The 22,579-nt window shown below is 46.5% G+C and overlaps 1 protein-coding gene across 1 annotated transcript in view; it reads left to right on the plus strand.

Moving 5' to 3' along the window:
* STAG3 (STAG3 cohesin complex component) overlaps nucleotides 1–16,982 on the plus strand; it is a gene marked incomplete at both ends in the record, with an annotated part of 30,229 nt that extends 13,247 nt beyond the window's left edge. The window contains 27 exons of the mRNA XM_080703858.1: nucleotides 295–418; nucleotides 1,423–1,521; nucleotides 1,730–1,809; nucleotides 2,127–2,234; nucleotides 2,480–2,594; nucleotides 2,745–2,850; nucleotides 3,023–3,126; nucleotides 3,395–3,487; nucleotides 3,612–3,701; nucleotides 3,916–4,116; nucleotides 4,240–4,310; nucleotides 4,413–4,500; nucleotides 4,822–4,902; nucleotides 4,986–5,078; nucleotides 5,214–5,382; nucleotides 5,495–5,631; nucleotides 6,796–6,897; nucleotides 7,620–7,768; nucleotides 7,986–8,114; nucleotides 8,617–8,774; nucleotides 11,366–11,531; nucleotides 12,194–12,295; nucleotides 12,592–12,673; nucleotides 14,524–14,595; nucleotides 14,833–14,900; nucleotides 15,714–15,820; nucleotides 16,720–16,982. Of these exons, the coding sequence (XP_080559984.1) occupies nucleotides 295–418; nucleotides 1,423–1,521; nucleotides 1,730–1,809; nucleotides 2,127–2,234; nucleotides 2,480–2,594; nucleotides 2,745–2,850; nucleotides 3,023–3,126; nucleotides 3,395–3,487; nucleotides 3,612–3,701; nucleotides 3,916–4,116; nucleotides 4,240–4,310; nucleotides 4,413–4,500; nucleotides 4,822–4,902; nucleotides 4,986–5,078; nucleotides 5,214–5,382; nucleotides 5,495–5,631; nucleotides 6,796–6,897; nucleotides 7,620–7,768; nucleotides 7,986–8,114; nucleotides 8,617–8,774; nucleotides 11,366–11,531; nucleotides 12,194–12,295; nucleotides 12,592–12,673; nucleotides 14,524–14,595; nucleotides 14,833–14,900; nucleotides 15,714–15,820; nucleotides 16,720–16,982 (3,157 nt within the window). The remainder of the gene's footprint in view (nucleotides 1–294; nucleotides 419–1,422; nucleotides 1,522–1,729; nucleotides 1,810–2,126; nucleotides 2,235–2,479; nucleotides 2,595–2,744; nucleotides 2,851–3,022; nucleotides 3,127–3,394; nucleotides 3,488–3,611; nucleotides 3,702–3,915; nucleotides 4,117–4,239; nucleotides 4,311–4,412; nucleotides 4,501–4,821; nucleotides 4,903–4,985; nucleotides 5,079–5,213; nucleotides 5,383–5,494; nucleotides 5,632–6,795; nucleotides 6,898–7,619; nucleotides 7,769–7,985; nucleotides 8,115–8,616; nucleotides 8,775–11,365; nucleotides 11,532–12,193; nucleotides 12,296–12,591; nucleotides 12,674–14,523; nucleotides 14,596–14,832; nucleotides 14,901–15,713; nucleotides 15,821–16,719) is intronic.
* Between the last annotated feature and the right edge of the window lie 5,597 nt (nucleotides 16,983–22,579).

A 22,579-nucleotide genomic window follows, 5' to 3' on the forward strand; every position in this document is an offset into this window, starting at 1 on the left:
GCCAGGCTCAGCAACTTGGTAAGACCCTATTTCCAAATAAAAATAAAATAAATCTGGGAGTGTAGCCCAGAGGTAGAAGGCCCCTGAGTTCTACAAAAAAGAAAAAAATTCTTCTATACACACTGTATGTATGTATGGAAATATTACACCAAAGTCCATTAATATGTAAAATTAATATGTGTTAATAAAAAATAAAACAACATAAAAAATAAATTTTTTATGTGAGAGATGGTTAGCTGATAAGAAGGAAAATGAAGGAAGTTAGAAGGTACAAGTCATTTTTCTCTCTCCTAGGGACATCCTTCCTGAGATTCGTGCTATCTGCATTGAGGAGATTGGGTGTTGGATGCAAAGCTACAGTACCTCTTTTCTCAATGACAGCTATTTAAAATATATTGGCTGGACCCTGCATGATAAGGTGGGAGTCAAGTCAGTCTCTTTTTTCCTTCTTTTTTCCTGTTCCCTCATTCTCTTCCCTGCCCTCAAGATATTTCAGCTTTCCTTGGTTTGGTCACTTAAGCATTTCACTGAGTAAGCAGTGATCAGCCCATCAAGGCACTCAGTTTTGAAATTCCCCCAGTACTGAGGAGGGTAGGAAGAAAATATAGAGAAAAAAAGTCCATGAGACAAAATGCCTTTAAGCCTGAGGTGTAGCATGGTGCATGCCTGTAATCCCAGTACCTGGGAGACTTGTAGGAGAATTGCAAGTTTGAGGACAGCTTCAGCAACTTAATGATACCCTGTTCTGGAAAAAGGGGCAAGGAGCTGGGTGTGGTGGTACATGCTTATAATCCTAATACTTGGGAGGCTGAGATAGGATCACAGGTTCAAGGACAACCTCAGCAAGTAGACTCATCAACCTAGCAAGACCCTGTTTCAAAAATAAAAAATTTTTAAATAGCGCTAGAGCCTGGGTGTGGTGACACACCTGTAATCCTAGTATTTGGGAGGTTGAGACGGGAGGATTGCAGGTTTGAGGACATCCCCAGCAAATAGACTCTTATCAACCTAGCAAGACTGAAATATAATTGGGCTGGGAGTGTCACTTGAAGATAGAATGTCCCTGAGTTTAAGCACAGTAACACACACACACACACACACACACACACACACACACACACACACACCTTAAAGTGAAATGAGAAAGACTTTCCCTCTGAAAAAGAACAAGTCATTGATGGCTTCATGGCACAAGTGCTAGGATGGTAGCTAAGGGATCCCTTTCATCATGATTGCTTCATTCTTTGATTCTTCTGTGTTTTGAGTGAGAAGACAGCTCCTCGCTCCTCACTATCTGTTACATCTGAGAGTCCTCAGTGTTGAGGGGACTCAGACCCAGAATGAGGAATCTAAAGTAAGGAGGCTCAGTAGGGGTGAGTGTCTGGGTATGTTTTCCTTCTCCTGTTTGACCCTCCTCAACAGCACCGAGAAGTCCGTCTGAAGTGCCTGAAGGCCCTGAAAGGTCTGTACAGCAACCAGGACCTGACAGCACGCCTGGAGTTCTTCACCAGCCGCTTCAAGGCAAGATGGAGAAGCCTCCCTGTCCCAAGCTCTTTGCTCTGGTTCCCGTGTCCCCTCATATCTTTATACTTCTGTTGTTCTGATATATTGATAGCTATTCCAGCATCTGCTCCTGTACCTTCTCTTTAGGAATCTCTCAAATTCTAAGAGAATGTGATGTTTTGGAATGGGTTCAGTGAGATACTGAAGGACATTTTCCTTCCCACAGGACCGGATGGTTTCCATGGTCATGGACAAAGAGTATGATGTGGCGGTGGAGGCTGTCAGGTTGCTGACACTTATCATGAAGTGAGTCCTGGAAAATAGGTATAGTATCTTGGACTTACCTTTCCAGCATCAGGCAGGTTCCTCCAGAGTCCTTTCCCCACCTGTCATGGGCTGACTCTTCCTTATGTGCAGGTTGAAAACAGAGGCCATTCCTGAGTTGTGGTATCTTAAGGGGGAAGCTTTGCTATCTCTTCTAACTCTCCATACTCCTCTGAATTCTTCTCTTCATTTAAAGTTCTCTACGAGTCATATCCTTGTTTTTGATTTTGTTTTTCCCAGCCCCAGTTGTGCTAGGGGGCATGTATACCCACATGCTTTTTCCCCTTCTCTCCTGGCAGGAACATGGAAGGAGTGCTGACCAGTGCAGACTGTGAGAGCATCTACCCCATTGTGTATGCCTCTAATCGTGCCCTGGCTTCTGCTGCAGGGGAGTTTCTGTACTGGAAGTGAGTGTGGTTCCTCATGTGTTTATTTTACACCATTCTCAGGCATTGCCCTTCTGTCTGAGGACTCCCCATCTCTACTGAAGTCTCTTGGTATCACCTTTCCTCTCTTACCCCTTGGACTTCCCGAAAGGCTTTTCACCTCTTTCTTCTTTATTTTTGCCTTGGGCGGATCCATCCCTCCATGATGATGGTTATACTCCTCATTCCCTCCCTTGCCGTGCCCTTCCCTATGTCCACCCCTCCAGGCTCTTCTACCCTGAGTGTGAGGTGAGAGGAGCGGATGAAAGAGAGAGACGCCGAAGCCCACGTGCTCAGAGGACTTTCTTCCACCTTTTGCTGTCCTTCTTTGTGGAGAGTGAGGTGACTTGTGAAGGAGATGTCTAGCTGTTGTGCATAAGACCTACAATTGGAGGACAGGGGTGGCCACTGTGGGAAGGAGGGTGATGTGTATCAACAGTCACTACAGAGCAGTTTAATGTGGCATTGTAACCCACCTGTGCCCTCCCACAGCTTCATGACCATGCTGCTTACCTAGTAGACAGCCTGTGGGACTGTGCAGGGCCTCAGCTGAAGGACTGGGAGAGTCTGACAAGCCTGCTTCTGGAGAAGGACCAGAGTGCGTACCACCTGGCAGTCTAGGATGGGAACCGTGAACCTCCTAGTGCAAAGCCAGGAGAGACTTTATGTGTGACTTGTTAAAAGCACCAGAGGTGGCATGGGGTATCAGGAAACTTGAAATTGAGGGTGGCTAATCTGTGATTTTATCTTTGATCCTCCTGCCAACATAGATCTGGGTGATGTACAGGAGAGCACACTGATAGAAATCCTTGTGTCCAGTGCCCGGCAAGCTACAGAGGGTCAACCGCCTGTGGGGCGAGTCACTGGAAGGAAGGTATGTCATGAGGGGCAGTTTAATGAGGTTGGCAGTCCTGGAGTCAGATATATGTTGTCCATTCTTGTCCTTAGGTTCTGGTTTAGGGCTCTCCATCTGCCCTTCAAAGAATTCCATTTCTAGGAAAAAAGAGATCTGAAGGGAGCTGCTAAATTTTTTTCCCTTCCTGGGAAGAGAAGTCCAGGGAAAGGAGGGATGCCCAGACACACCTGATGGACCCAGTGTTTCTCCACACTTCTCCCCACCCCTAAATGATTCTAATCCTTAGGGCCTAACTGCTAAAGAACGCAAGCTCCAAGCCGATGACAAAGTGAAGCTGACTGAGCACCTCATCCCCTTGCTGCCTCAGCTTCTGGCCAAGGTAGAATAGCTGCCATTCAGCACCAGGACATGAGTGGCTGAAAGGCAACAGCCCCCCCGGGGGGATGGGAGAAGAATTGGCAGCCTGTGAGCTAATTAGTAGGGCTCCCTCTCTATCACCATAGTTCTCGGCTGATGCAGAGAAGGTTGCTCCCCTGCTCCAGCTTCTCAGCTACTTTGACCTCAGCATCTACTGCACTCGGCGCCTGGAAAAGGTGACGATCTATTTCCTGTGCCTCCCTGTTTTCCTGCTAGGGCCAAGGGTTCTACTGTCAGTATCTGCTTTACAAAAACCAGTTTCAGAAGAATCAATAAGCCCTTTCTTTCGAAGGCACCCTATCCTTGAAGTTGACTGCTTTTAACCCTGCTTCTCACCTCCCCCAAATCATCCCCTTCCACACTATCTTTGCCCACCTTTTTTCCTCTTAGCACCTGGAGTTGCTCTTGCAGCAACTGCAGGAGGTGGTGGTGAAGCACGCAGAGCCAGCTGTCCTGGAGGCTGGAGCCCATGCCCTCTATCTGCTCTGTAAGCCCGAGTTCACTTTCTTCAGTCGGGTGGACTTTGCCCGCAGTCAACTAGTGGATCTGCTGACTGACCGTTTTCAGCAGGAGCTTGAAGAGATGCTGCAGGTAGGAGCTGGGGCTAAATGATGGGAAACTCCAATGGAGGGTGGTGAGAAGGAGCCTTCAGACCAACAACATAGATGGGTAAGTTCTTAGGAAAATCCTGCTGTGGACTTTCTTCTTCCTCAGTCATCCTTCCTAGATGAAGATGAAGTTTATAGTATGGCAGCCACCCTGAAGCGCCTTTCTGCCTTCTACAAGTGAGTAACTTCCCTCCTGCTCCCTTCCATTTTTTCCGATGTGTATGGAGTTGATTCCCTCTGTTCTATTCCAATGTAATGTTTCCCTTTCTGCCCACAAAGTGCTCATGACCTGACTCGCTGGGAGCTCTATGAGCCGTGCTTCCGACTCCTCCAGAAGGCTGTGGACACCGGAGAGGTTCCTCACCAGGCAGGTAGACAGGCTGGAGGAGTGGAGGAAAGAGGAGTTCTTAAGGACCTGTGTACCAGGCAGCCATGTCTCTCAGGCAGGCCCAGTCCCAGGGTGTGGAGTGGACATGGAGAGGAAGACCAGGTGGGGTCACTCTGGTAGGCAGGCCATACTTCAGTGCCTAAAAACAGCCATTATCTCAGGATATTGAGAGATTCTAGAATACTGAATAAATTAGATGTGAATTTCTGCCTTGGCTAGAAGTCTTTGAAGATTGCCCAAGACATCAGTTCTTTTTCACCAGAAAAGAAATTGGGTTTCACTGAAATTTCCTGGTTACAGGTGATCCTGCCAGCCCTGACTCTCATGTATTTTTCCATTCTCTGGATGCTAACCCACATTTCAGGGCCAGATGCATCCCAGGTAAGTATGGGCCTGAGGAGGGAACTGGGATGGAGGAGCTTGTATCTTCAATCCTCCTTGCATGCCTCTTTCTGCCTCCACAGAAAGAGCTGTTGAGTCTGAAGGACAGAATGGTGGCCTTCTGTGAACTCTGCCAGAGCTGTCTCTCAGATGTAGATATGGAGGTTCAGGAACAGGTGAGCATTTACTCAAGTGGGAGCAAGGAGGCAAGTGTCGCCCTGGGTCTGAAGAGACCCTGTAGTACAGGGAAATTAGCTATGTAATTTCTATCTTGATACATTTTTTTCAATCATCCCTTTTTCCCCCAACAGGCTTTTGTATTATTAAGCGATCTACTTCTCATCTTCAGCCCTCAGATGATTTCAGGGGGGCAGGACTTCCTTAGGCCCCTCATCTTTTTTCCAGAAGCTACTCTCCAATCTGAGCTAGCCAGCTTCCTCATGGACCATGTCTTCCTCCAGCCTGGAGACCTGGGCAGTGGTACAAGGACTCTATGCCTGGGGCTCAGGAAGGATTTGGGGCTGGGGCCTGGCTCAGGAGCTGAGAGCAGGGGACCTCAGTCTGTGATCACATTCTACCTTTGATGGGCCAGGTAATTCCCAGGACGACCACACACAGATAGACCAGCTGCACCAGCGCCGCCGCCTCCTGGCCGGGTTCTGCAAGCTGTTGCTGTATGGGGTTCTAGAACTGGATGCAGCCTCCGATGTTTTCAAACACTACAACAAGGTACAATGAGGCTCAACAGCCACAGAGAAGAGGGGACCAAGTTGAGCACAGCCATGACTTGAAATACTACTGCATCGCCGGGCGTGGTGGCACACGCTTGTAATCCCTGTGCTTGGGAGGCAGAGACAGGAGGATCGCGCAGGTTTGAAACCAGCTGCACTGGCTTAAGAGACTGTGTTTCCAAATTTAAAAATATATAAAAATAGGTCTGGGAGTGTAACTCAGAGGTAGAAAGGTTTCCAGTAACCCCAGTACCACCAAAAAAAAAAAAAAAAAAAGAAATACTACTGCATCTCAGAAAGGATGGCAGTAGGAATTTAGAATAAAGGGACAAGGAGAAGTGAGTTAGTAGTGAATTGTTATAAAGAAAAAACTGTTACGGCATTCCTTGGGAAATAGCTTATTCTTCTTGCCCACAAGTCTTTTTTTTTTTTTTTTTTTCACCAAACCCAGTCTGCTGAATAGGGTAATATAAGAAGTAAAAAAAAAAAAGAATGGAGGGACCCTCCTCACAAGGTACCTAGATGTTTATCTCTGTCACATCAGCCCACCATAGTGAGCACCTTGTGTGTGCCCAGCATTCCAGATGCTGAGGACACAGCAGTGAACAAAAAGCCTCAGCTCATGTTCCACGTAGCTTCCATTTGTGGGAAGAAATACACAGGCTTTGGCGCTGGGTGAGAGTGGGCCTGGCAGGCTTACTCCTTTTCTTTTCTAAAAATTGTACTTAGGCAGAGTTTCTTATGTTTTTACTTAAACTCTGATTTCTTTTGGGCTCTGCACTTATCACTTAGAGGTGATGTCTAGTCTGAGCTATTTTGTGCTTAGATTTATCCCTACCTAAGGCTCTTTGGGAATGAGGTATGATTAAAGATGTGAAGGAAAGCCAGGCATGGTGGCACACACTTGTAATCCCAGCATTTGGGAGGCAGAAACCGGAGGATTGTGGTTCGAGGACAGCCTCGGCTACTTAGCGAGTAACTCAGACCCTGTTTCAAAAAAATAAAAAAGACTAAAAATAGGATTGGGGGTGTAGCTCAGATACAGTGTCCCTGGGTTCCATCCCCAGTGCCACAAAAAAGAAAGTGAAGGAAAAAACAAAATACAAAGTTTTTTCTTAAGGTCAAACATCAAACATTGTCTTGTCCATTTTATCTCACTCAGTTCTATAATGACTATGGAGACATTATCAAGGAAACGTTAACTAGAGCAAGGCAGATTGACCGAAGTCATTGTTCCCAAATCCTGCTGCTGAGCCTCAAGCAGGTAATGCCTTCTGTCCAGAGGTCCTTAAACCTATTTCATTCCCTCTCTGTAGTCCTCATTCCCGTCTACCTTAAGCCTTTTAGAATGTAAGATCCTTAAAAGAAGGAACTGTGTGGTGGCACATGCCTGTAATCCTAGTACTCAGGAGGCTGAGAGAGAAGGTTCAAAGCCAGACTCAGCAACCTAGCAAGGCCTTAAACAACTTAGTGAGACCCTGTTTCAACCTAAAAAATAAAATAGGATTGGGAGTATAGCTCAGAGGTAGAATGCCCCTGATTCAACTCTAGTACCACAAAAAAGAGTAAGAGCATGAGAAGGAACTTGGTTGTTTTGACTCTTATTTTACATGACACCTTCACACTTTGCTTATTTTTAATTGACATGGTCATTTCCACCTCAGCTCCATAGAAATCAACTCTCGGGACCTAGGAGTGCCAAAAATGAAGTGATTGATTGATAGGAAATTCCTAATTATTTTTCAGTCTATTCCATTGTCACCTTCAGTTTCTACAGTTGTTTTTACTTATTTGTACAGAGAAGGGCTAAAGGCTCTTTCTGCTTCTAGGAGTCAGGGGCCAGTGGTCAGGGCAGTAGGAAAGTAACAGTAAAAGGATTGGATAGCATTCTGAGCCCGTTGGAGTTTCTGAGTGGAGAAGGGAATGTACTTCTCAGAGATGTCTTGTTCCTCTCTTTTCTAAACATTCTGCATCTCCTGGACACAGCTGTACACAGAACTGCTGCAAGAGCAGGGGCCCCAGGGCCTGAGTGAGCTGCCAGCCTTTATGGAGATGAGGGACCTGGCCCGGAGGTTTGCCTTGAGCTTCGGACCCCAGCAGCTTCAGAACCGTGACCTGGTAGTCATGCTGCACAAGTGAGGCAGTGCTAGTTGGAGGCTGGGTTCAGGGAGGGCTGGGAATAAGGTCCTGGGGAGGGGGGGGGAGGGCAAGTACGTGAGGGTGCAATCGGGTTGTTGGTGTGTATGCTTTTAGAGACAAGTGTGGGCGGGGAAGGCACCCTTGGACAGGCTCTCTCAGCCCTGGGAGGAGAGTGGGAAGGGACCGTCTTCTAAAATAATTCTGCTTAACAAGGGAGGGCATCAAGTTCTCCTTGTCTGAGCTTCCTCCTGCTGGCTCCTCTGGTGAGCCCCCAAATCTGGCATTCCTGGAGCTCCTTTCAGAATTCTCCCCACGCCTCTTGCATCAGGACAAGCAGCTGCTGTAAGTCAGGGGGTGGACAAGTAGAGATTTGTATTACAGAGAGGCCCTACCCCGGTGTAGTGGCGTATTCTTGTAATTCCAGTACTTGGGAGGCTGACAGGTTTGAGGGCAGCCTCAGCAAGTATTGAGACTCATCAACCTAGTGAGACCCTGTTTCAAGATAAAAATAAAATAGGTCCAGGCATGGTGGCTCACACTTGTAATCCCAGTACTTGGGAGGCTGAGATTAGGAGGATCACAAGTTCATGGTCAACCTCAACTATGTAGTGAGGCCTGCAACTTAGTGAGACCCTATTTCAAAACAAAAAATAAAAGGGGCTGGAGGTGTAACCCAAAGGTAGACTGCCCCTGGGTTCAGTCCCCAGTACCATAAAATAATTAAAGAAAAGCCCTGGGGATGGGGGTAGAGATGTCAATTTCAGAAAGGCCTGGGGATGAGTAAGAGATACGAATTGCAGAAAGGCCTGGCCACTTTGGTCTCTCCACCCCACCCCTTCCTTAGACTGTCCTACCTGGAAAAGTGTCTGCAGCATGTCTCTCACACACTTGGACATCTCTGGGGTCCAGTCACCACCTACTGCCACTCCCTCAGCCCTGTAGAGACCACAGGAGAGGCCAGCCCCCAGGGCCACCCACACGCCAAGAAAAGGCGCATTGAAGGTAGAGTGCTGGGCTGGACATCGATGTGGTCAGCACTGGGTTGTGGGTGCCACTGCTTAGATAAGTAGGAGGAGACAAATATCTTCCTTTGAGTGATAGTGATAAAGGCTGTGGCAGGAAAGTGGGAGGAAGAAGGTACGGGGCATTAGTAGGGATTGCAGTCTTATGAAGGGTGATAGGGAAGGAGAAGACCTCATAGAGATGTGAGTGTTGGGCAAAAACCTAAAGGAGATATTCAAAGGTGAACTTAGGTACATTAAAAGTTGTACAAGTTTTTTTGAGCACTCAGCAATTTGTGAATTGGGCAACACCAGACCACAAGCAGATCAGGGGCTCCACTGAATGTCATGAGGGGGAAATGCTTATAAGGTATTTGCAGAAGTCAGACAAAGAAAATATTTGATTGGTTAATGTTTTTAGCAGTTAGTTGGTGGCTTCTTTTTGGTAAGTTTCAATGTCCTAAACGATGCACATATGTTCTGAATTGGGTTCTGGTTTTCTTATATAGGAATGCAAGACACTTGAGTCTTCTCAACCTAATGGCCTCCTAACTAAGTATATTTTTGTTTTGGTTTGGTTTTTTTGTTTTGTTTTGTTTTGCAGGTCTGGGGATAGAACCCAGGGGCATTCGACCTCCAAGCTACACCCCCTGCCCTACTTTTGATTTTTTTACTTTGAAACGGGGTCTCACTAAGTTGCAGAGGACCTCACTAAGTAGCTGAGGCTGTCCTCAAACCACGATCCTCCAGTCTCAGCCTCCTGAATGCTGGGATTACAAGCGTGCCCTACCACACCTGGCTCCAACAAGGTTTTTGTTTTGTTTTGCGTATACTAGGGATGGAACCCAGGTGTATTCTACCTCTGAGCTACATCCCCAGCCCTACTTTTTATTCTTTCTTTTGAAACAGGGTCTCACTGAGTTGCAAAGGGCCTCACTAAGTACCTGAGGCTATCCACAAACCTTGATCCTCCTGTCTTTGCCTTCCAAATGCTGGATTACAAGCATGCACCACCATGCCCGGCTAAGTTTTTTTTTTTTTTTTAACAGAAGTAAAGAAGGGTTTCTAATGTGAATAATAACAGGGAGCAGCCAGTCCGAAGGTCATGAGTTGGGGATGCTTTGGGCATGATCAGCTAGCAGCAAAGAAGACTGTTGTGGCTACAATGCAGAATATGTAGGATTGGAGACTAAAAGGTCCCAGGAGCCCAAAGGGCAAAGGGAGACTAAAGACTTTTACTCTGAGTGCAACAAAAAGCCACTGGAAGAACAGGGTCTACCCGTGTCTACCAGGGACCTTCTGACTGCTGTGCTAAGGACTGATGGTAGGGTAGAAGCGAGGAGGACAGTGAAGAGGCTGTTGGAGAAGCCACACACACAATGAGACTGGTGGGGGTCGTGAGTACTGGCCAAACCCCAGGCTCATTACCAAGATGTATCTAGTAGAAGTCCCTTACAAACCAGATGTTTGATGTAAGATAAAGTGGAGTTGGGGATGACTCCAAGGATTTGGAAGGATGGAGTTGATGCCATCTGAGGAGGGGAAGGCTGAGTGAAGCAGGTGGTGGGGGCTTCAGTGCTTTGGCCTTGGCCTTCACCATGTGCATCGAGGTTCAGGTGTTGGGCAGAGCTGGGGATCAGAAGCTGGAGTTTAGGGGAAGGCAGAGGGTGGATTCAGTTTGGAAGTTGGCAGAGGATAGGTGGTGTTTAACAGCATGAACCTGAAGGGCTAAGGAAGCCAATGGGGATGGAGAAGAGGAGATACCTCTTACACCATTATTAGGTTGGGGAGACTAAGAGGATCCACCGGAGGCCCAGAGGTTCCTCCCTGGGTACAAGTTCATGCACGGCTCCCCCTGAATTTTGTATCCCTTTGCATAGACCAGAGGTGGCTCACTTTGGGGTTTGTTGTTTCACCATACAAACGTGGCCATGGAGAAGAAGGATAATGGGGTTATGAATGTTTACCATTGACGAATATTATTCTGTTGATTGATGCTTGAGATAGCATTGCCTGGGGCTTCTCAGGGATGAGACCCTCAGTTAAGAACCTTGCTCATCTTCCTTCTCCACCTGCCCTGGTCTGCAGAGTTCCACCTTCCCCTCAGCTTTCCCAGCAGAGCTACACTGGCATTGCAGTCTCTCCTTTTCTGGCTTTCAGGAAATCCTGTGTCCTGTGTTCCTGTTCTTCCCTAGTGCTCATGCATCTCAAACTGAGTTGCCATCTGAAGCTTTTTCTGGCTACAAAAGTTTGGAATAGAAGGCTCTCAGATGTCTTCATTGCTTAACTCAGACCTCTGAATTTTAGTGAAACCAACCCTCTCCCACATTCATTGTTGCACACTACTATTTATGTGTAAGATAGATATTTATATCTCTTTCCATCTTGTTTTCTAAAGGCCTGGATACAGTCCTACATACCTTACACTGTAGTGCAAAGAGCTGTGCATTCAATATGTGGGACCCTGTTCTCGCTGTAAACAAAATGAAGCCATATAGGTTTTCCATCCTTTGCTCTTACCAAATCCAGGCAGGCCTTTAAAAAGTAAAGCAGCCCTTGGCCTCTTTGATAGGTGCTTCTGCTTCCTTGCAGGCCCCTCCAAATCTCGCAGAGAAGATGTCTCCTCATTACAGGAAGAAAGCCTGCAGCTGAACAGCACCTTGCCCACCCCCACCCTCACCTCCACAGCTGTGAAGAGTAGGCAGGCCCCTGGGGAGCTGGGAGAAGAAGGTGGCTCAGAATCAGAGCTCACCCATGGGTGAGGCCAAGGGGAGACTCTGCTTGCTGTTTGGTGTTCTGTTGTTCCCACTGAACTGTGCCCTCCTTCTTAGGTACTTCTCTAATGCTTATCTTTTTTTTTTTTTTTTTTTCCCCCAGTACTGGGGATGGAACCCAGGGGCATTCTACCCCCAGCTCTATTTTTTATTCTTTATTTTTTGAAACAGGGTCTCACTGAGTTGCAAAGTGCCTCACTAAGTAGTAGCTGAGGTTGTCTGTGAACCGCGATTCTCCTGTTTCAGATTCCCAAATGCTGGGATTACAGGTGTAATCCCAGCCTGGCTGCTTAGCCATTTTTTTTAACTTTTTTTTTTTTTTTTGAGGTACTGTGGATGAAACCCAGGGGCATTGTACCTCCGAGCTACACCCCCAGCCCTATTTTTTAGTCCTTTTACTTTAAAACAGGGTCTCACTGAGTTGCGAAGGGCCTCGCTAAGTAGCTGAAGCTGTCTGCAAACCACGATCCTCCAGTCTCCACCTGGGATTACACGTGTGCGCCACCACACTCGGCTATTTTTAGCTTTTAAATGTCTCTTTCTCCTATACTCTGAGCTTTTCTTCCACTTAACACCGGCCATTCTACTTTCTCTTTTTATCCTTGATTTTTATCCCTTGTCACTGATGCTGCTTCATTTACCACAGCCGGCACCGTACAGGCCCCCAGAGGCCAAGGTTTCTGGGTACACAGAATCTCCAGATGTCAAGCACATCTTCAAACCCTGGTCTAGGCAAACAGCTGACGCGGTGAGCTTTCCTCATCCTCCTCTGTCTTTGCTTCACGTTTGTCACCCCTTCTGAAGGAATGCTCACCTTAAGCAGTACTTCTCTGTCAATGCTTTGAAGACGTAGCCCCTGAAAATTGCTTTCTAGTGTAGAATGGAACCCCGGTACATAAAGAGCTGTTTCCAATAAAGCAGGAGTGGGAGCCTAGAGCCACTTCCCTGCCGCACATGCTTTTCACCCATCTTTCCGGGGGCCTTTGAGAAACACTCAGGGGGCCATAAAGAATTAAAAATCCCTACTCTTGACACTACCATCAGACTCAGCCTTATGGAAGAAGATGAGGAAGAAGTGCTAGATATTCTGGATGAATTGAATGAAGAATGGCAGGACACAGACAAGGTATGTGGACCCAGCATTCCCTCTCCCTCTAGAAATGGAGGTGATAGGTAGGAGAAGCATAGTCCTGATGTTGCTGGTGGTACTGGGGATGGAACCCTTCTACCTCTGGGCTACACTCCCAGACCTATTTTTATACTTTTTTATTTGGAAACAGGATCTCTTAAGCCAGTGAGGCTGGCTTCGAACCTGTGCGATCCTCCTGTCTCCACCTCCCAAGCTTTGGGATTACAAGTGTACACCACCACGCCCAGCTGCTTAGCACTTAAAAAAAAAAATCATAGAGGAAAGGTTGTAAATTGCCGTGAACTTTGCTTAGACTTTACTTTTATTAAAGAAATAGGGGAAAGAAACTTAAAATACTGAAAAGGACTGGAATAACACTCCTCCTCTCAGTCCTCAAATAAGTATTTTGGCTCTGAACCTCCTAAGTATTGGAAAGAGCCCTAGAGCCAAGGATGGGAGGTCATCAGTCCACCCTCACGGCCCATCTGATGTGTCTCCCCAACACAGCAGCACTCCCCTCCTCTCCTTTCTCCCAAGAGGTCCAGCTATCTCTGGCCCTCTTTTTCTGGCCTGGCTGCCTGCTTCTCTGGAGGAATGTTCAGTATAGTAGTAAAAACAGGGAGCCTAGAGTTGGTTGACATGAGCATAAGCCCTCTGTTTCACTAGCTCACTGTCACTTCTCAGCCTTCGTTTCCTCATCTTTGCAGTAGAGCATGCATAGAAACTACAGAGTACAAGTACCTTATAAACTGCAAAGGGGCCGGGCGTGGTGGCGCATGCTTGTAATCCCCATGCTTGGGAGGCTGAGACAGGAGGATCACACAGGTTTGAAGCCAGCCTCAGCTACTTAGTGAGGCTCTCAGCAACTTAGTGAGACCCTGTTTCCAAATAAAAATGTAAAATAGGTCTGGGAGTATAGCCCAAAGGTAGAAAGCCCCTGGGTTCCACCCCAGTACCACCAAAAATAAATAATAAATAAACAAACTGCAAAGGGCTATGTCTTTATTCAGGCTGTCTTGCTCTGGAGGCTGGAAGTCTGAGATCAGATTAAGGATGATCAGGTTCTGGCAAAGGTTCTGTGTCTTACTATGTCCTCACACTGAGGAAAGTACAAGCTAGCTCCATAGCTTTTTTTTTTTTTTTTTTTTTTGGCGGTACTGGGGGATGGGACCCAGGGGCATTCTACCTCCGAGCTACACCCCCAGTCCTATTTTTTAATCTTCTTTATTTTTTGAAACAGGGTCTCACTGAGTTGTGAAGGGCTTCACTAAGTAGCTGAGGCTGTCCAGGAACTGCGATCCTTCAGTCTCTGCCTCCCAAATGCCAGGATTTCAAGCGTGCCCGGCTTCAACCTCTTCTTTAAAGGCACTAATCCCTTCACAAGAGCCTCTAGTCACCTCCCAAAGGCCACTACCTTCTAATACTATGGCTCTAGGGTTAAGATTTCATCGTGTGTGTGTGTACACTTGTGTGTGTGGGGGTCTGCTGCTGTTCTTTTGCTTTCTTCTCCACTCTGGGGAAAGGAAAGAACAGTAAGTAGAGCAGGGAAATGGAGGCATCCTGCTCAGAGCAATATTCAGTGACAACTTCATACCAGAGACTAGGGAGAAAGGTTTCTATTCAGACAGTATATCCTAAAATCCTGGGGAAAGTCTCTTCTCTAGATCCCAAACTGAGTACATTTAAAGGCTTATTCTGCAGGCCAAGAGAGGAGACACTTCCGACACACATGATTGATGTGTGGTCCATTGCACATATTCTTAAGCAACTCCAACGGGAGGCGTGTTTCTGTTTGTTTGTGATGGGTAGGGGAAGACCTTTCTGACTTTTGACCCCATTCCCTTTAGCCACCTAGGAGCTGCTCTTCCCCCAGTGAGCATGGGCTGGACCTCTTAGATACTACAGAGCTAAACATGGAGGTAAGCATGCCTATAGCAGAGAACATGTGGCCTTGGAGATGTTGGCAGGCAATCAATGTCACCCTTGAGCTAGAAAAGCCAAAGCCCCTGGGCGGCTCTCCACTGTCTCTGCAGTTTAAGGAGGGGACATTAGCGTTGACAGCTAAGACACAGTCTTATGTTTGCCCTTGGCCTGCTGCTGTGATTCCATATCTTCCTCTCATCCTTTTTATTGCAGGATTTCTGATGTGATTCCAGGCCTCTCCCCATTTCCATTCCCCACCTCAAGGACATGACCACTTGGCAAAAGTGAAGAGGAAGAAGAGGCAAGATGACACTCCCTCACGCTCTAGCCTTGGCCTCCGAGGGGAAGGAGAGATGCCATGAGCCCCTGTCCCCCCAATGCATCGTGACTGTTTTCTGCTGTTTTGGAATAGGGTGGGGGCTTCACTCCTACACTGGCAAGGGGCCTGCCTCCTTATGTTTAACAGCACCTGGTTTTTCTGTTATTTGGGACTTCTTCTCCAGACTCCTCTGAGCCCTAGTGAAGAGCTCAATAAACATGCTTGAATCAGCTGGTTCCCAGGAGTGGCTGGAGATGGTACTGATGGAGGTCATATTCTCTGGCTGCTTGGCACCATGGCCTGTGTACAGATGTGCCACGCCTCCCAGGTGCTTTGCTTATAGGCTCTCTAGGATGTATTGCTCAGTAACTGAGAAACGGGTGGAGCCACAGGCATTAGGAAGAGATTGGTCATCTCTGCGCAGTTGAGCTAGTGGTGACAGTTTCCATGTGAAGGAAGATGGCACTGATAGGTGGGGCAGGGACCTTGTGAAACTATCAGTCACACCCACTTATGCCAGGTCACGCCATGTTTGTTGGCAGCCTTCAACTAGAGGTTCTTTCCAGAGTAATTTTATCCCCTCATTTCAGAGACATTTATCATAATATGAAGTTTATAGAATCTCAGTAGCTGAGAGTTAGAAGGAAACAGAGAAGTTACTTTAAATGTCCAATCCCAAGTCAAAGTTCCAGATACTGCCTTCTGTATCCTCACCTTCCCTAGACAGTTCTTCACCAAGTTAGTGCCCTCCAGAGCACAATTGTGGTCTGTCCTTGTTGCCATCCTCTAACCTAGATTGCCACAAAATAGCCCTGAGAAACCTGCCTCCCTGGGACTCAGCCTTGTTGGTTCTTTGCCTTTTGTGGCAGCACAGGACATCTGCGCTCCGGCCTCAGAATCACGTACGGGAAGAGGGTAGGTCGCTCTGTTCACTTTCTCCTATGCCTACAGGAACCCTTCAGCCTCTCCTTTCAGATATGATTTCCAGTACTTCTGTCCCAGGCACCTCTTAAATTATAAGTTCTCACTGGTTTTCCCAGCTGAACACAAGCTATCCATCCAGTGGTTACACAGAACCATGACTTCCCGTGGTCAGGCTATTTAGCCCAGACCACTGCTGCCTCCTTTCCTGGCTGATGCTTCCCTCTTCCTCTCTTCCTCACCCCTCCCTTTGGGGTGTGAGTCCTTGGCAGGGTAGCCTGGCAGTACACTGGGGCGGCTCACCCACTTGGAGATCTAGGCCTGTATTCAGATGGAACTACCACAGGGAAATGAGCCTTTTTATGGGATCTGGGAAGAGTGGGGAAAACGAGGTGAATATGGAGGTTATTAAGAATCCAGGAAGGGAGCCAGGCATGGTGGCGCACGCTTGTAATCCCAGCATTCAGGAGGCTGAGACTGGAGGATCGCGATTCACAGACAGCCTCAGCTACTTAGGCCCTCCGCAACTTAGTGAGACCCTGTTTCAAAATAAAGAATAAAAAATAGGGCAGGGGGTATAGCTTGAAGGTCAAATACCCCTGGGTTCCATCCCCAGACCCACACACACACACAAAAAAAAAAAAAAAGCAGGAAGGGAAAGATTCCCTAGATATTTAAATACCATTCAAGCTAAGGTACTTCAAAGATCAAAAGAGAAACTTGGAGGCTATAAGAAGTATGGACATTCACAGACAGCCAGACAGCCCAGTGTGGTAGATTGAGCCCCAGCCTCAAATCATGCTCCCCAAATTCTTTGACAATCTTCATTGAACAGTTTAGGCCCTCTCCCCCTTGAATGTGGCCTCTGATTGTCTCATAGGGTATGGTATAAATAATGCCATGCCAGTTTGTGGCTCAGATTGTAAGGAAATTGGCAGTTTCAGCTTCTGTTCCTTGAGCTGGTCAGTGCTGGAGTCCAACCACTATGCCATAAGAAGGCCCAGGCAGTCATGTGGCAAGGCAGTATACAGGCGCTCCAGCCAACATTCAACATCAGCTGACAGATGTGGTCCAGACAGGAATCAGAAGATCCAGCCACTGAAAGTGTCCCCAGCCAGAGCCCAGGCATCAGGCAACAGATGAGCTTTTTTTTTTTTTTTTTTTTTTTTTGGTAGCACTGGGGATTGAACTCCAGCAGTGTTCCTCCAAGCTTTACCTCCAGCCCTATTTTATTTTTATTTAGAAACTATCTCACTAGGTTCCTGAGAGTCTCACTACTTGCTGAGGATGTCCTTGAACCTGTGATCCTTCTATCTCAGCCTCCCAAGTGCTAGGAATATAAACATTCACCATTACACCCAGCTAAGAGCCATCTTTTCTGTTTCCAAATTCCCAACCACAGAATCCATGAACATAGTAAGATGGTGGTGGTTTATACCACAGAGTCTAGAGGAGTTGTGTTGCCATGGTAACCGGAACCTGCCAGTCACTTCAAAAGTTTGGGGATCTTTTATCATCTAAAATCTTTTATAGCCGGGCGTGGTGGCACACGCTTGTAATCCCCGCGCTTGGGAGGCAGAGACAGGAGGATCGCACAGGTTCGAAGCCAGCTGCACGCACTGGCTTAGAGACCCTGTTTCCAAATAAAAATGTAAAAATAGGTCTGGGAGTGTAGCCTGGAGGTAGAAGGGCTTCCAGGAACCCCAGTACCACAAATAAATAAATAAGTAAATAAATAAATAAATAATCTCTTGTAAATTATATGAACATTTGTTTTATACATTATAATACACATTTAAAATATAACAAATGAAACGCCGGGCATGGTGGTGCGTGCTTGTAATCCCAGTGCTTGGGAGGCTGAGACAGGAGGATCGCACAGGTTCAAAGCCAGCCTCAGCTACTTAGGCTCTCAGCAACTTAGACCTTGTTGACAAATAAAATATAAAATAGGTCTCGGAGTATAGCCCAGAAGTAGAAAAGCCCCTGGGTTCCACTTCCAGTACCACCAAAAAATATATGTAACAAATGAGCCGGGTGCGGTGGGACACACTTGTAATTCCAGCATTTGGGAGATGAGACAGGAGGATCAAAGTTTGCGGATAGCCTCAGCTACTTAGGTCCTTTGCAACTCAAACCCTGTTTCAAAATAAAGAATAAAAAATAGGGCTGGGCGTGGTGGCACATGCTTATAATCCCAGCATTTGGGAAGCTGAGACCAGAGGATCGTGGTTCACGGAGAGCCTCAGCTACTTAGTGAGGCCCTCCGCAACTCAGTGAGACCCTGTTTCAAAATAAAGAATAAAAATTTGGGCAGGGGGTGTAGCTTGGAGGTCGAATGCCTCTGGGTTCCATCCCCAGACCCGCCCCCCCCCAAAAAAAAATAGGGTTGGGATGTGGCTCAGAGTTAGAATGCCCTTGGGTTTCATCCCCAGTACCACATACACACAAAAATAAAATATAACAAATGAGTTAACAAAATGTGTTTTTAAATATTTATTGGTTACCAATACAAAATACCTTTTTTTTTTGTGGTAGTAGGATGGAACCTAGGAGATTATGCTTGTAATCTTCCCGAATGCTGGGATTATAAGCATGTGCCACCACGCCCGGCTCAGAATACTTTTTTTTTTTTATTACAGTTATTTTACTGAGAGCAAAATGAGAAAAATTTAAATTATGATCTTTCTTTCTTTCTTTCTTTCTTTCTTTCTTTCTTTCTTTCTTTCTTTCTTTCTTTCTTTCTTTCTTTTTCTTTCTTTCTTTTTGTAGAACCCAGGGGCATTCTAGCTCCAAGCTATGCCCCATCTCTTTTTATTTTTTATTTTTAAACAAGAGTCATGCTAGGTTGCTGAGACTCCTGCTACTTGCTAAGGCTGTCCTCTAACCTACAGTTCTCATGTCTCAACCTCCCAAGTACTGGAATTACAGATGTGTGCCACCATGCCTGGCTGGTTTAGTGTTTTCTGAAGTTCTAATTGGAAGCCATTTGACATATAGCTTTAGTAATCCCATGACTGCAGAGTGCCTCTCAAAAACATGCAAATCTAAATGGGATAGGCACCTCTTTGCATTTAATACTTTCAACTCTCTCTGTAAAGAGAGTTGAAAATCCACTAAAATCCTTCATTTGAACAATTTATATACCGATCATAAAATGGCTTCCAAATGTAAATAGCATTCTTGCGAGTGTACACCTTTGGGATCTCAAAGCCAGTGTGTCCTGTAGCACATGAACTGCAGTCAGCGGCAGTGAGCGGGGGTTTGCCTCTCCGCCTCAGAATGCTGGTCTTATTAGAGGAGGAACATCATCCTTTGATCCCAGTGAGAGCGCCAGTACCATCGAAGAGCAATAAAGCACAACTTCATTGTACCTAATATCCTAAAAAGTTAGAAATGAGCTGAGTGCACACCTATAATCCAGTACTTGGGAGGCAGAGCCAGAAGGATCACAAGTTTGAAGTCAGGGTCAACTAATTAGCGAGACCCTGTTTTACAATTAAACATAAAAGGTCTAGGGATGTGGCTTAGAGGTAGGACCCTTCTTACCCCAGGTCAATCCCCAGCACCACCAAAAAAATGTTAGAAATGATCTTCCTTTCTCCTGCACATCAGTGGATGTCCTGGGTACCACTGAGGTCTCAGCCCACCCTAATGACCCCATCTTTGCCCCCTGCTGGCTGAGACAGGCCCAGGCCCAGCTGGACAAGGACCACTACCCACCTCAGGAGGCAAAAGAGTGATGATCAGCAATGTTTTTCAGGAGGCTGAAACTTCTGAAAGATTCAGCTGCACCTTACCTCTTAGCTCAATACTGAGTAATTGTTTTTTAATGATTTTTGGTAACTTTCATGTCAGGCACAGTGACGCACACCTATAATCCCAGTATTTGGAAGAGTGAGACAAGGAGCACAGGGTTAAGGCCGGCCTCGGCCACTTGGTGAGGCTCTTAGCAACTTAGTGAGACCCTGTTTCTAAATAAAGGACTAGGGGTGTAACTCAGAGGTAGAATACTCTTGGGTTTAATACCCAGCATCACACACAAAATTTTCAATAGCCAGGTGTGGAGGCGCACGCTTGTAATCCCAGCATTCGGGAGGCGGAAACTGGAAGATCGTGGTTCGTGGACAGCTTCAGCTACTTAGTGAGACCCTGTTTCAAAAAATAAAAAGACTGAAAAATAGGACTGGGAGTGTAGCTTGGAAGTACAATGCCCCTGGGTTCCATCCCCAGTATCACTAAAAAAAAAAAAAAAAAAAAAAAAAATCAATAAAGCTTTAATCTTCTTGAACTCTTGTGTGGACATGAGCCCTGCCAAAGTTAAGCTGTTGGTGTTAAGTCCTGAATTACATGATAAAGAGAGATTTTTTTCGGGCTTGCTGAGAAAGTCTTCAGCCAGGAGACAAATTACCCTATCTTTGAACCCCTGGATCCTTGGCCCAGAGGTTACAGGATAAAAGAAAATTCATGCCTCGCCAGGTGTGGTGGCGCATGCTTGTAACCCCAGCATTCGGGAGGCTGAGACCAGAGGATCACGGTTCGCAGACAGCCTCAGCTACTTAGTGAGGCCCTCTGCAACTTAGTGAGACCTTGTTTCAAAATAAAGAATAAAAAAATATAGGGCAGGGGGTGTAGCTCGGAGGTCAAATGCCCCAGGGTTCCATCCCCAACCATGAAAGAAAGAAAGAGAGACAGAGACAGAGAGAGAGAGAGAGAGAGAGAGAGAGAGAGAGAGAGAGAGAGAGAAGGAAAGAAAATACATGCCTCAATGATGTGAGAGGAGGCCTTGGAGAGAGGGGAAGATTCCCTTACACACACACACACACACACACACACACACACACACACACACACACACACCACATTTTGAAGTTTTCCTTAATGAGCTCTTTAGATCCTGCCCTGGGGATGGGATGAAATAGGGCAGTCCCAGAAGGATCCACACTGATGTAGACTCCCTGAAGACCTCAACTAGGTGCCAGATGGCACAGCACGGGGAAACAGCACGAGCAGCTTGGGAAGTGTGAAAAATTCACCAATGATAAACCCAGGGAGGCTGGAGAAGACCTCTGGCATGCAGAGGAGCCAAAGAGCTTTTGTAAAGTGTACCTGGTTTGACTCAGCAGATTAATTTAGCCCAAGGGATTGAGTGATAGATGTGGGAGGCGTAAAGTGTCCTGTGTCATTGCAGCCCCTCCCTGAGGCCACAGCGGAACCCGGGAGGCAGGTGACCTGGTGATGGAGAGGCCCAGTTCAAGCCCAGCATCGCCATGGCTGGAGCACAGCACTGCTGCTTGTTCATAGAGAAATTCTGACTTTTTAACCGTGGGAGAGGCAGCTCAGCATAGTGGTGAACGTTATGGGTTCTGGAGCTAACATGTTTGTCAAGGTCCAAACACTGACCCATCAGTGGGATGAATGGAGCATATAGCTTTGGTCTATACACATGATGGAATTTTACTCAGCCATAAAGAAGGGAAATTGACGGGACTGGTGAGTATTATACAGAGTACACCCAGTCCCAAAGAACCAGTAGATGATGTTCTCTTCTATGTGTAAGCTAGAGAGATATTTGGTACTAAGAGCAACATCTGATAGATGAACAGACTCCAGGGGAGGGACTGAGGGGGATTAGGGAATAGAGGGGGGATGAAGTCTTAAAAAAAATGCAGTAGTTGAAATAATGCTACGAAGGTATACAAAATTACCAATTCCAATCTCAAAGGCATGGGGGAGGGGAGTGTGAGGGGGAGGCAACAAGAGTTGTGTGCATGTATTTTTCTAATACTCTGTACCCCAATAGGATGCAAAATTACAAAGCACCCAATTCAAATCCTAGCTTTACTGTGTAGGAGCTTTTTAACCCTGGGTAAGTTCTTTCCCTCATAAAGTGATTGTTAAGCACAGAGCTAACATCTGAATCACTCAAAACAGATTTAGCATATAGAATACACTCAGCTGGGCTGAGTACGCTGGCACACGCTTGTAATCCCAGTGCTTGGGAGGCTGAGACGGGGGTCACAGGTTCAGCAATTTAGTGAGGCTCTCCACAGCTTCGTGAGACCCTGTTTCAAAATAAAGAATAAAATGGACCTAGGGATTTATCTCAGAGGTAGAATGCCCCTGGGTTCAATTCCCAGTACTTCAAAAAATAAAAAATAAAAATAAAAGAATACTCTCAACTGTTACCTCTTCTTTATATTGCTTTGATTTAAAAAAAAAGATAAATGTAATTATAAGCATGAGGGAATAAGTAGCCTTTTTCACATGTAAAACATGTAAAATTATTTGTGGCAGCTATGAGTCTCCCTCTATAAGCTGATGAGCAGACATAAAATTTTATTTTTCTCTATAATTTTAAGCTATTCTTTTGCCTGGCTGGTGGAAAATTTAATTTCTTATTCTTCCAGCTTCCTTCTTTTTTCCTAAGGCTGTGCCAAGTGCCAAAGCATGTCAAGGATGGAAGCTGTCTCTGGTCCTCTGCCCAGCCCCACTCCTGTTCCAGATGTGGCCACAGGAATCTGCCTGGCCTCACCGCCAGTACCCCCACCAGGCCTTGCCTCCCGCTGAACCCGAGCCTGCGCACTGACATGGCTTCCTCGTCTGCCCTCCCCACACAAGATGGGGACTCTTTCAGGCTTGTAAAATAAGCCCTCTTTGTTTTCCTGGCTCCCAAACATTTTATCTGAGCCACAAGTTCTCCAAGATTCCACGGAGGTTGGATGGGCATTTGAAACAAA

This window comes from Muscardinus avellanarius, assembly GCF_963383645.1.
Source record: "Muscardinus avellanarius genome assembly, chromosome: 10".
Lineage (NCBI taxonomy): Eukaryota > Metazoa > Chordata > Mammalia > Rodentia > Gliridae > Muscardinus > Muscardinus avellanarius.